Source organism: Parasteatoda tepidariorum, chromosome 4 (assembly GCF_043381705.1).
Source record: "Parasteatoda tepidariorum isolate YZ-2023 chromosome 4, CAS_Ptep_4.0, whole genome shotgun sequence".
Taxonomy (NCBI): Eukaryota; Metazoa; Arthropoda; class Arachnida; order Araneae; family Theridiidae; genus Parasteatoda; species Parasteatoda tepidariorum.
Genome location: NC_092207.1, coordinates 100,476,514 through 100,488,744, shown reverse-complemented (window position 1 = coordinate 100,488,744; position 12,231 = coordinate 100,476,514). Strand labels below are relative to the sequence as shown.

Sequence of the window (12,231 nt, the reverse complement as noted above, 5' to 3'; positions counted from 1 at the left end):
TATATATATATATATATATATATATATATTTATACACGCACAGTCCGGTAGCAAAGTGAATCTGCAGCACTATCTTTATAAATTCAAATTTTTTTGCGATTTCAATGCACTCAGACAAAGACTATTATTGAGAAAATTCCTCTGAATCTAACAGACTTGTAGCAAAATTTGCAAATGTAAGGTCCTTAAAAATGTGAGTTTATGTGTGTTTAAATTGTGAGATGATTTTTATACAATGATACTATAAAAATTGAATAAATTCTTATACAGTTGTAATTAAATAACAGAAAAATAATTATAAATAACAGCAATTTGTTTGTTTGCTTTTTAAAAGCAAAGTGAATAATAATCTGTAATTTATGTCTGCAGTGTCCACTGACATGCTGGTAGATGCTGCAAGGAATGTGCTAAAATATCAGACATAAAAATTATATAAGGTATCGCTCCAATCCTTCACTTTTATACCTCTGGCTTTAGAGGTTCAATAGTTTTATGCAAAGAATCAAACTGTGAAGCAAAATTTTTTAAAAGTATTGTTTTACATATTATAAAAATATATTAAGAGTAATCTATAATGATTGATACTGAATCTCAGAAATGTATAGGTTAATATGACTACTTAAATTTTTTTTTATTTATTTCATTGTTTACATTCACCACATTGTGTATTTGAGTGTTTTTAGGTTTAATTTATATTATTGGGTTTAATGAACTGCTTTATTATAGATGCCACATTCAAGCCTGTTCCAGAGACTGCTTGTGTTTTAACTGAAAATTTTAAAAAGTTAAATGTGTCTTTGGAGTCTGATGAAAGAATGCAAACTCTGGGGTTACAAGTGAAAGAAGTACGAATTCGTCGAGACAGTGATCGACAGGGTAGCATTTTGAATTCCTCTCTGAGCCCTGATGAGGAGACAATCCTTGCCTCCTGTGAAAGCCAAGAAGATACCTGTGACAATGAAAATGAGGAGAAATGGTCTTGTAATTTTTCAGAAAGCCAAGTCAAAGAGTGGATATTGAAATCTCTTTTTACCTTGAAACCTAGAGTAAAATGTGACCCAAATGAATGCTCAATAGACTCATCCCTTACTTATTTCACTAAACCAGAACTGCTCACTGGTAGCAACAAGTTTCGCTGTGAAAAATGTACAGAAATAAAAATAAGCAAATCAGGTTTGTATATTTTTGTATGTAATAAATTGGGGAATTTGAAATAGTATCTGAGAGACATTGCCTCTGAGTTGTTAAAACCTTCACCCAAATCTTATTTAAAAAAAATTTTACTTTCAGTAGGTGTTCTAAATAAATATACTATTTTTATCTGATTAATTATGTAAACGAAAATTTTACTATTACATGTAAAAACTTTTCACTCTTTTAAGCAATAAATGAATATATGATTTTTACCATTGCAAATGAATTGACTTTAACTTGGTTTTTCTGTTATTAGATGATTTGTTGACATTATCCAAGCTCTTGAATGTCACTGATGGGTCGGATAAAATGCCTGCCCGTGCGCATTGTTCATATTCAGGATTATAAATTCATACTTACATGAAATCTAAATGACACAAATAGATCCTAACAGATTGATTTGTTTAAATTAGAATGTATGAAAGTTGTTGTAGTACTTTTATATCTCCCTAGAGCTGCACAATGGACTATTGGCGACGGTCTGGGAAACATCCCCGAGGTTGATCCGAAGACATGCCATCACAATTTTGATCCTCTGCAGAGGGGATGGCACCCCCGCTTCGGTAGCCCGACGACCTGCATGTGAAGGAGGATGTATAAAAATAGACAACCAAAGGAAATGATCATATGCCTGCTTGCTAAAATCAGGAAATTATAAAAACTGATTGGTTAAGCGAGGATAATCTTAGGTGGAAAGTAGAACATACTCTACTATCATCTAAGGGACCAAAAACTTGGAAGATTGTTTACATGATCCAAGCAAGGCAAATTTTAATCAATCTTGGTTCAAGAACTTGGGAACCTGTATGAACAAGCCTTCAGAAAACTAAATCTTAACAAAAACTAGAAATTTGTTAGGCCAAGTTTCTACTGTGTTTTTATTATCACATAACTTTCAAATTCTCTTCCATTTAAGAAAGGATTTCATTAATTTTGAATGTATATACGTTTTAAATAAAGATAGTTTTTTTTCTTCTTTTTTTTGCTTAATTAAATCTTTCTTTTAAATATGAATGTATGAAAATGCACATTATTATTGTTTTTAAATTTCTTTGATTTATTTATGTTTTTAATATTCCTTTTATAGGAAATAAAAAAGATGTTGCTTATAGTAATGCCAGTAAGCAGTTTTTAATATTTAGTCCACCAGCAATTTTAACACTACATTTGAAACGGTTTCAACAGGTAACTGTTTATTTTGCATAACTTCTTTTTAGTATTGATTCTTTTTTTTTAAAGTTTTTAAATTTTTTTCTTAAAAAAATTTAATACCATGGTGAAAAATATATGTTATGGAATTCATATGTATTTAGTTATGTAATGAATATGTGAAAATTATGTTACATAAAAATTTTATTGTAATGAAATAATATGAAGAGAAGTGTCAGCAAAAATCATTTGACTTAAATTCTCAAATGCAAATTTTATTGTATAATTTAATTCAAAAAAAGTTTGTGTAATTACTTGTCCTTGGCAAAAATTTACTAGGCAATTTTGTTTTTATTACTGGTAATTTTTAAAGTTTAGTTTCTTTTATTTTTGTGACAAAAATAAAATATGCTTTGAGCTTTTGTAGTCTGTAGATTAAGGTTTGTACAACTAAGAAAAATCTCACCAAACTTAAGAGTGAATTGAACTAATAAGGAAAATAAACTTTTTCTCTAAAATAACGTTTAAATGTTAAAATAATTTTATGCTAGGATTTAAAAGTTGATATTTTATTAACTATACTTGATATGACTCTCAATATCTTGCCTGAGTTTCTTTTTTTTTTCTTGCCCTGTTCTCTTCTAAGAAAACTAGAAAAGCAAATAATTTGGTTATGTTGTGTGTTTTCAAATTTTAGGTTCTTTCAATGATTTGTTTTACTTGTAAGATTCATTTAATTTATTTTTATTTATATCCAGTGATATCATAAATGATAGTTTATAATATTATCTGGATATTTAAAAAAAAAAACGTCAAAACAAATAATATAGTAATTGGAACAAAATGCATGTAAAAAACAGTTATAACCATGTTTTAAATGGGGCATTTTGTAATGGATTTTTCAAGTTATTTCTTAAAAAAATTCCTGTGTTGCTATATCTTTTATTTTCTTACTCTTATTTTTTTATGTCGGAGAGAACTAAGTTCAGTAATTAAATTTGAAGAAATTTTATTTTATACTTTTAATGAACCTTCGGACCAATTTTTTTAAATTAGTAAAAAATTAAGAATTTAAAAAGCTAATTTTATAAAAAAAAAATATATTTATATTTTTATAGGTTGGAATGAGTTTGAGGAAAGTTAATAGATTTGTTGAGTTCCCATCAGTTTTAGATATAGCTCCATACTGCAGCTCTGCGTGTCTGGTATGTATTCTATTATCTTATTTATATCAAACATATTTTCTTTTATATAAATAATGTATAAATGTGTATTTTTACATTCAACTCATGTTTTGCTTTAAATAATTTATAATGGAATCATATCTTATAAAAAGGAAAGCAAAAATCGTTTCTGGGAAAAGTTTATTATTTTAATATATGTTATGTTCAGTAAAAAATTTTAGTTTTTACCTTTAAAAATGTAATTTTTTTTTCATTCAAGAATAATTTCTTTTAAATGTTAAGGTTTTAGTCAATAAAAAAATTATATTTTACAACTAAGCTGCTTTAGATAGTTAGTGCAAATATTTTCCTGTCAAGTGCTGCTTTTCAATAACATGGAATGGAGAAGAGAAAAATATTTTCATGTACAGGAAAAAATGACTTGTATATTAAAATGACCACTGTCCACTTATACAAACCAAATTTGAGATTAAGGTTGTTTATTTATTGATTGTTTATTATTATTTTTTAATGTAAAGATGGTTAGAAACAGTGACTAAAAATTTAGATTCATTCACAGATTGACACATGTTAGCTTAAATGCAGGAAATTGGTTTTCAGAAGTAAACACAACAGAAATAAATAAAAAGATATGTTATTAAAAAAAAATAATTACTATTAGCTGGTTTTTTTTTTTGTTTGTTTATTTTATAAATTATTATTTTTTAAGTAAACTCTCCTATTTTTTTGTCAGTAAAAATTATGCAGATTAATACAATTTAAAATATCTCTGCCAAAAAGTTAATTTGTCAAATTGTAAATTTTTTTTATTTAATCATCTCAATGCATACTATTTTTAAAAGGAATTTAGCAATTAATTACTCTTTCAATTAATTTAGTCTTTTCATTATCAGGTTTATATATTTTCAATAGTATAATAAATTGTATTATTTTGCAATGCTGGATAAAGTAATTAATTGTAGTTAAGTAAATCAATATTTTGAATTATTTATTTAATATTAAAAAAAATTAATTGCATGTGCACAAACAAAAAATTTAAAAGAAATTAAAGTTAAAATTTTTTTTCTTTTTAAGTAATTATCTTTTCTGATAAATTTGTTTTAAATCAACTTTCTTTAGGGAAAAATATATCTATTAACAGCCCCTTATCTTTGCTAAATAGTTACTTTGTCAAGTTGAGATACGCTTTTTTTAATAACCTCAAAGACTATAGAAATCATAAACTTATTATTTAGAGGAAAAATGCACTGCTCACTGTACCTTTGTTTTAATAAAGCATAATTCATTACCGGAAGCAACCAGCGAATATCATTAAAAAAAATGTGTAATTGTTTTAATTTGACTTTATTATCTCATTTCAATTCGAGATGTAGAATACAAAATTTCCGTTCCTCACTCGAAAAAATATCATAGTCTTCTTTTTTATTACTTTTTTTCCACTTTCTCTTTTCTTTTTTTTCTTCTTTTTTTTTGATCGATGTGAAAAGACACAAGGTACTACCCAAATGGAAATAAAAATGACAACAATGAAAGAAAAGATTCAGTTCAATTTAAAAGTGGTATCTAAAATAATTTTTTTCTGAATTAAAATACATTTGATAACTTTTAGTTATACCCTTGTTTTGGCAAATTTGAAAATCATAAATTTTTAGATGTTGCGAATTTTTTTTATTCTTTTCCTATTTTAACGAAGAAAAAAAAATCTTTAGAAAAACTGTATATGGCTTTCACAAAATATTTCCCTGCAGAACAAAAAAAAAAAACTTTTTGTACTCTTATTTTAGGAAATATTAACACTAATAAGAATAATAATTTTGTATACTAACACATTATTAACTATTGTAAGTGGTTTTTAATAAAAAAATTTCATGTTATCGTCATGCTGTTTGGAATAAAAATACTCACTTTACAACTTATAAAATATCAAGTATATCAATATTTTTAATATTTGAAAACTTTTAATGTCCCCTTCATTGTTTGTAATATCGACTGTTAAAGATTTAAGTCATTTGAAAGTTTTCAGTGAATTAAAAGAATTTCTTTCAATCTATTGTAACAGACTAAATGCTATTATTTTGTTGGTTAATAAAGAAAAATTTTTTATGTTTGTAGATTTTGCCTCATATGAGTTCTGTAAAAGATGAAATACTTTACTCTCTCTACGGTGTTGTCGAGCACAGTGGTCGTATGAGCAGCGGTCATTACACCGCCTACGTAAAAGCTACAAAAAGAACATTAAATGAAACTTTTATGTGTCATTTACCTTTAGCTCAATGTGATCTTGAACAGTTACTGCAAAAATTTTCTAAAATCAATACAGAAAAAACAGTTCATAGTGACACACCTCGTAGTTCGATTGATTGTCGTTGGTACTACGTGAGTGACGCACATGTGCGAGAAGTAGATGAAGCTCAAGTCATGAAATGTCAAGCATATCTCTTATTCTATGAAAGAATAAAGTAATTTATCTACTAGTTTGCATTGTTTTTTTTATTTATTTAGTTAGTTGGAGCTTATATTTATTTTTTCCAATGAAAACTGCCTAAAATTTTGATTCATAGTTAAATTTTTTAGAATGATGTTATGCTTTGTAGGCATTCGCTTTAACTTTAATATGGCATGTTCATGAAGTTCAATATATTTTTTCAATTAAAAATAATTTCTGTGTATGTCCACAGTGTTTATTGTTACAGTTGTAATGTTTATTTTATTCTATTGGAAAATTAAACTCTGAACATAATTTCAATCAAACTATTGTAGAAATATTATTTTTCAGTATTTTTACTGAAGTTGAGTAATATAAAGAGAAAATCTTTTGGTTTTTCTGTTAAAAAAAGGGGAAAACTCATTAATTTCTTAAACTGCAATTATTCTTATGAGTGCCTATTTAATTTTTAAAATTACTTGAAACAATGCTCTTTTGGAAAAACCTTGCTCACCAGTAATCTATTCTTATTCTACTCTTATTTATTATAATCCTTGTAAATATATATTCTTTTTATTGTATTCGTCTTTTCGATGTCGAAGGAATATAAAATGTCTTCTATGTAATCAAAGTATCGTCGGAAGTTATTCTTCTGATTGATTGCAATCTAAATTAACGTATTTGTTAACTGTTTTTTCGATTTATTAAAAATAATCGTTGAAAGAAATGATTAAAAATTAATGTTCTGTTCCATTGGTGTATATGGCTTTGCTTTCTTGTACAAATTATTCCTTTTTTAGAAAGAAGGGAGTGATTCCTCTTGTGATCAGAGGCAACATAATATGTCTCTTAACAGAACAGAATTAAATTAACCATAAAGAATTTCAAAACGATGCTAATTTATATGATTTGTGCTATTGGAAAACTATTATTACTGTTAAACCTGCTATCTACAATTAATAAATAAAAAAATCCTTACATAATTTCTGATAATCATTCCTGTTTACCAGGCAAATAAATGATTGCGCTCACATTTTTTCACCTCAAGTTGTGCTTAGTTCACATTATTCAGCCCTATTTTGGAAACTAATTTTTTTTTTTTTTTAAAAAAAAACTTCCTTGGTTTAAATAAATGCATTTTGCTGTAATTGATTAAAATTAATTCATTCAACATTCAAACGCTTTTTAAAGTTTAAAAAACAGTTGTTTTTTTTTTTACAATTAAATAACTTTAAAAATTTTTAAGTGCATCATAGTGATTATAATATTCTTTGTTTTTTAAATATGAAAGTCTAATGAAGACTAATTATTTATACTTATTGGCATTTCGTCCTTGTGAAAGCTAATGTTCTTTTCTGAAAAATATCTACTGCTACCATGTGGGTATATTTATCTCTTGATGTGTCTCATAATTTTATAAGATTAATTGCAATGATTAAAAAATCTGTATGAAATATAATGGACTTTCCTAACTAAAAAATTAGTAATAAAAAAAATGATATATTATGGCTTTAAATTAACTTTTAACTTCACACCCTATAAAAATTTCTTTCCAATACAAGTGCTGAACTTGAAGAGCTTTCATTTTTCCATGAGGTTAATTAAAATACTTTATTGACAATTTGATCTCACGTTAAACTAAATTATGAGTTGTCAGTTTTGCTTTAAAAAATTCTCGAAGTTTCTATGATTTCAGATATTTACATTGTCATTAAGATATTTTTTGTAATAAATTAAAACTATTCCCATAGCAGATGATTCAAACAGTTGTAGGTTATTTTTGTAATTCGGAGACTCTACTACAGTTTCTATTTAATTTCAACTTTTGCTATGGAAATTATAACGCAAATTTTGTACGTTTTCTTGAATTTTTTTCATCTTTATTTATGACATTTCAATATTCCAATGTTTAAAAATGAAAATAATTAACAAAAAAGGGTTTAAATTTCTTCATTAAACTTTCCATTTGTGATCTGAAATAACTGTTATGAAAAAAGGTAAATAATTGTAATGCAGTCTTAAAGGAACCTCCATTTTAATAATCATCCATAATGATCTGCCATTCAAATGACCATCTTATGAAATAAGCTCTTTTTCCAAATACTTTCATTCTACCCTTTGTCTATGAAAATAGAATGTTCTTCATCAAATGAAGACTATGCACTTGTCGTGACTATGCACTTGTCGTGCTTTCAGTCTTTATTTTATTTGTAAAAAATTTTTTTATATGTATATTTTTTAGTATATCTTTCAATTGCTACTACTATTGTGTTTTTTTTTAAATTAATTTTTTCTTTTTGTTTTTTTACTTATTAGATTTTTCTCCCTTCAAGAAATCTGAGGTTTATGTACATTTCTGCTAATCTGCCTGAGGTTAACCACAGATTGTAATATTGAATCATAAAATAAATTCGTGAATTTATTTTGCTGAATAATAAAATAAGTTTCTTAATTTTTTTTAAATTTATAATTTTCTAGATTTTTAATGAAAATGTAAGATTCTGATCTTGAATTTTTGAACATGTCTATATATGGTTTGCGAGAATGCCATAAATTTGTTGTAACATATTTTGTTGCTAAATTACTGAAATTTTTTTAGTTATTACTGAAAGTTCTTATCAGAGGTTGGAGTCTCTATGCTTTTTCTATTTTTTATGACTGCGTAATATTTTATAAGATTAATGTAGTAGAAGCTAGTTTTCAAAAAACAATTTTAAAATATTTGCTACGTTAAACATTTCTTTTTTATACTTAAATATTTTCAAAATTATAATTAAAACTATTTTTAAGTTTTTGTCAGACATCTAAACAACATTTGTAATTTCACAAAAATTATAGTTTTTGAATTTTGGTATGAGCTTTAATAGATTTAGTTTTATAGCATAGTATCTGAATTATGTATTTTTAACATTTCCTTTTTGATAATAAAGAACGATGTCTTTTCTCTCTCTCTCTCTCTCTGTTTGCTTTATTTGAGAAAGATATTTTTTTTCTCTGTTTACTGGAATTGATTTAATTTTATTACTATTCTAGCGTAGCATAATATATCATTTGTACTTTTTCAATAGTTGAAACTGCCAGTTAAACCTTTTAAACATGTTTAGAGTTTTTTTTCTCCCTCATTCAATGTTAATTTATAGAAATTTTGAAATAGTGAAAAGTTATCTTTGATTAGATGTTGAAGGTAAAAAATTAATAGGTTTTAAGAATCTTAAAGCAGTTTTATACAATTGCTATCTGTAAAAATAGTAAAAAATCTATATTCATAAAAACAATCATTCTATCTGTTATTTAATTTCTGTAAATATTATTACTAACCTTTTATAATTTAAATGTCAAAGCAATATTTATGAAAGCTCTTTAACTGTTGATAGAGTATTAATAAGAAATTAAAAACAATTACTCTTAGGACTTCCATACTATGCTAATATTAGTTTAAGGGAAACTGTCTCTATTTTTAAGATTAACACGCTTATATTAATTTTCAGTTTAAATAGAAACTTTGAAATGTATTTAATATTAATAACAAATACCTTTATGGGTTAAAATTCATCGAAAATTCGGAATACTTTTATGACTTAAAAATGTGAAACACTTAACTTATTCTCAAGGTTTAGACATGGATAGTCCATTAGTAATATGTAAATTATAGTGTCAGAGTGTTTAGTGTTTTAAAGTTGTATTTAACTCTTATCCCTGAGTTTCCTAAAGAGAGGGAGTAGTTACATAAGTAGTAAGTTGGGGGTGACGAATATGTTCTATTGTCCAAAGTTTGGCTAGCTCTGGGGAAATTTTAGGTTAATTATAAAAATGAAAATGCCATGTAAAGTATAACACAAATAACTTTATGTGTCTTTTTGTTTATTTATTAGTTTTATTAATTCCGTAAGTTTATGTGTGTGATCTTAAGTTTAATATTATTTCAATGTATTTTCATATCTATTTTTAACACACATGCTAGTTTGTTCGAAAATTGTTTAAAATCTTATAATTTTTTATCGTTAAAGAAAAAAAATAACAAAAACTTTTAATTACATATATACAAAAATATATATACACATATTGTTATAGTCAATAAAATATCTGGTATTTTTCAGTAATATTTCTTTTGTTACTTTCTGTAAAGCAATTGTTTTATTTTTAATATATTTATTTTTCTAAGCCCAGCAAACAAACACCAGAGATTAACAATGAATCTTAATAACTTGGAAATCATATTTTTATCATGATTAATTAAACTTCTTTTTTCCAATGTAAAATTCATCTTGTGACACCTTCTGGCTCATTTCCATAGGATACGCTAATAAGGATAATCATATTGATTTCAATAAAATTATTAATTTTGTTTATTTCAATGTTATTACATTTGTATGAAATGCAGAATTTTTTAAGGTAAGATTTGAAACATGTTTTTCCTTAGTGTAAGATATCTATTTTTGTAATCGTAAAATCTTTATTCACATTTCTTTGTGAAATATGGGTTTGTTACATTATAGTTGAATAGACATTATTGAAATGTTCAAATATCTTGTTCAAGTTTGTTGTTAAATTTACTTATAGTCAATTTTCGTATGTTTTTAATTGTGTATATAGTACATTTCAAACTTTTTAATGTAAAATTTTATTCGTGTAAAATAAATTTTTTTGGATGAGTTCTTTTTTGTCATAAGTTCAATTATATTACTAACATTATTACTTTTTCATTTTAAAATATAATTAAAAATTATTTAAATGATTGATTGCTTTTAAGCTTTGGAATTAATAATTTTGCATTCTAAATAATTTTGCATGAAAAAATTTAAGCATGAATTAATTTTCCAAAAGTCAAAATTTGAAAACATTTATTCTTTTACTTAACCTATCTTAAATAAAAAGTGAAAAATACTGAAACTTGAATGAAGTCAACTGAATAGTTTCTGGCAAAACTGCGATTCAAGTTGCGATTTTGATTTTTCATGTCTTTGAAACTGTTACCAATTTTTCTCAATTATAGATTGAATCATTTGAAATTATGTCGTTGAAATATTATTTGTACTTTATTATTCAAAAAATTAAATGGAACAATATTAGTTAAATTTGCAAATAATGTTGTCAAGCGCAAGAATTTTTTTAAAAACCTTCTATTTCAGACCTTAATTATCTCTCATTCATAGTAGCAAGACTTAGAACTTCATATATCTCCAGACAAGACTATTGTAAACGCAGACATTGCCCCAATGAACACCATCACACCTTTTCAACTGCATTCTAGCTGCACTGTTTAGACTCGGCTCACAACCAGATTTCCTCACTCCCCAGAACTAGCAAAACTCTTCCTCCGAATTTTTGGAACACTGATATATACATATATAAGACAACAACATTAACTAAATTTTAAAAGAAGAACTGTCTTTAGGCATATAGTTCTATAAGTGGTTGCAAAGATATTTTGATTTGTATTATTATTTAAGAGAGGTCTGGGAAGATCTCTTCCATATCTTGACCCTATCTTCCTCTTTTCAGTTGTACTACGATATTTTCCATATTAGCTTGTCGAAAATATTTTTCAAGATTTCCACGACGTTTTCTTTTAGAACTATGTTCAGTATAGTTTCATTACTTTAATCTATTTGAAAATAATGATAGAAACTTTCATATTTCTTCTCCTATGACTCTACACACGCTAATGATGAAGGCGAGCGAAGTTTTGCCATAGGTGGAGAGTTCTCCTCTACGCCACCTTGTAGCCCATTTTGATCTCCTATACTAAAAGAAAGTAATAGGGGAATTAACGAGTCTATAATTTCGGCCAGTTTTCTGACTAAACTATTAAGCCCTTATCTTTCAGACTGCTGAAGTTTTTTTAGAGTCATTTCAAGAGAGCAAATAAAATCTATATTCTTTGAAGGATATTGAATGGCACATGTACTGCAAAACAATATCTTCATTAGATGTTAGCATATAGCAGAAATTAAGAGAAATTTTTGATAGCTATCGAATAAATAGTTCCTTATCCGTACACACAGCATGATGTATAAATAGATGTATTGAGTGTGATCACAAAAATATAAATAAAAGATGGTATGTCACTAAAGCTGCAGACGCGTGAGAGGGATTATAGTCTTCTTTATAATCGCATCAAAGATAGTAAAAATGTTGAGTTACTCTGTAAAATTAGAAATAATTCTACCGAGTATCTTCAAATTATCTAGAGATGTAATTCCAAACTGATAAGAAGTTGCCACTAAACATAACACAACTATTGATCCCAATAGTCTCTTTTTATTTCCCCTTATGAAA

At 26.0% G+C, this 12,231-nt stretch overlaps 1 protein-coding gene across 9 annotated transcripts in view; it reads left to right on the top strand.

The window, feature by feature from the left end:
* LOC107450092 (ubiquitin specific protease 16/45) overlaps nucleotides 1-6,001 on the top strand; it is a 34,177-nt gene extending 28,176 nt beyond the window's left edge. For all 9 annotated transcript variants that reach the window (XM_071180276.1, XM_016065826.3, XM_071180275.1 and 6 more), the window contains 4 exons: nucleotides 727-1,173; nucleotides 2,282-2,379; nucleotides 3,462-3,548; nucleotides 5,640-6,001. In XM_071180276.1, coding sequence (XP_071036377.1) covers nucleotides 727-1,173; nucleotides 2,282-2,379; nucleotides 3,462-3,548; nucleotides 5,640-5,990 — 983 coding nt within the window. In that variant the 3' untranslated portion in view covers nucleotides 5,991-6,001. The remainder of the gene's footprint in view (nucleotides 1-726; nucleotides 1,174-2,281; nucleotides 2,380-3,461; nucleotides 3,549-5,639) is intronic.
* Nucleotides 6,002-12,231: the final 6,230 nt, after the last annotated feature.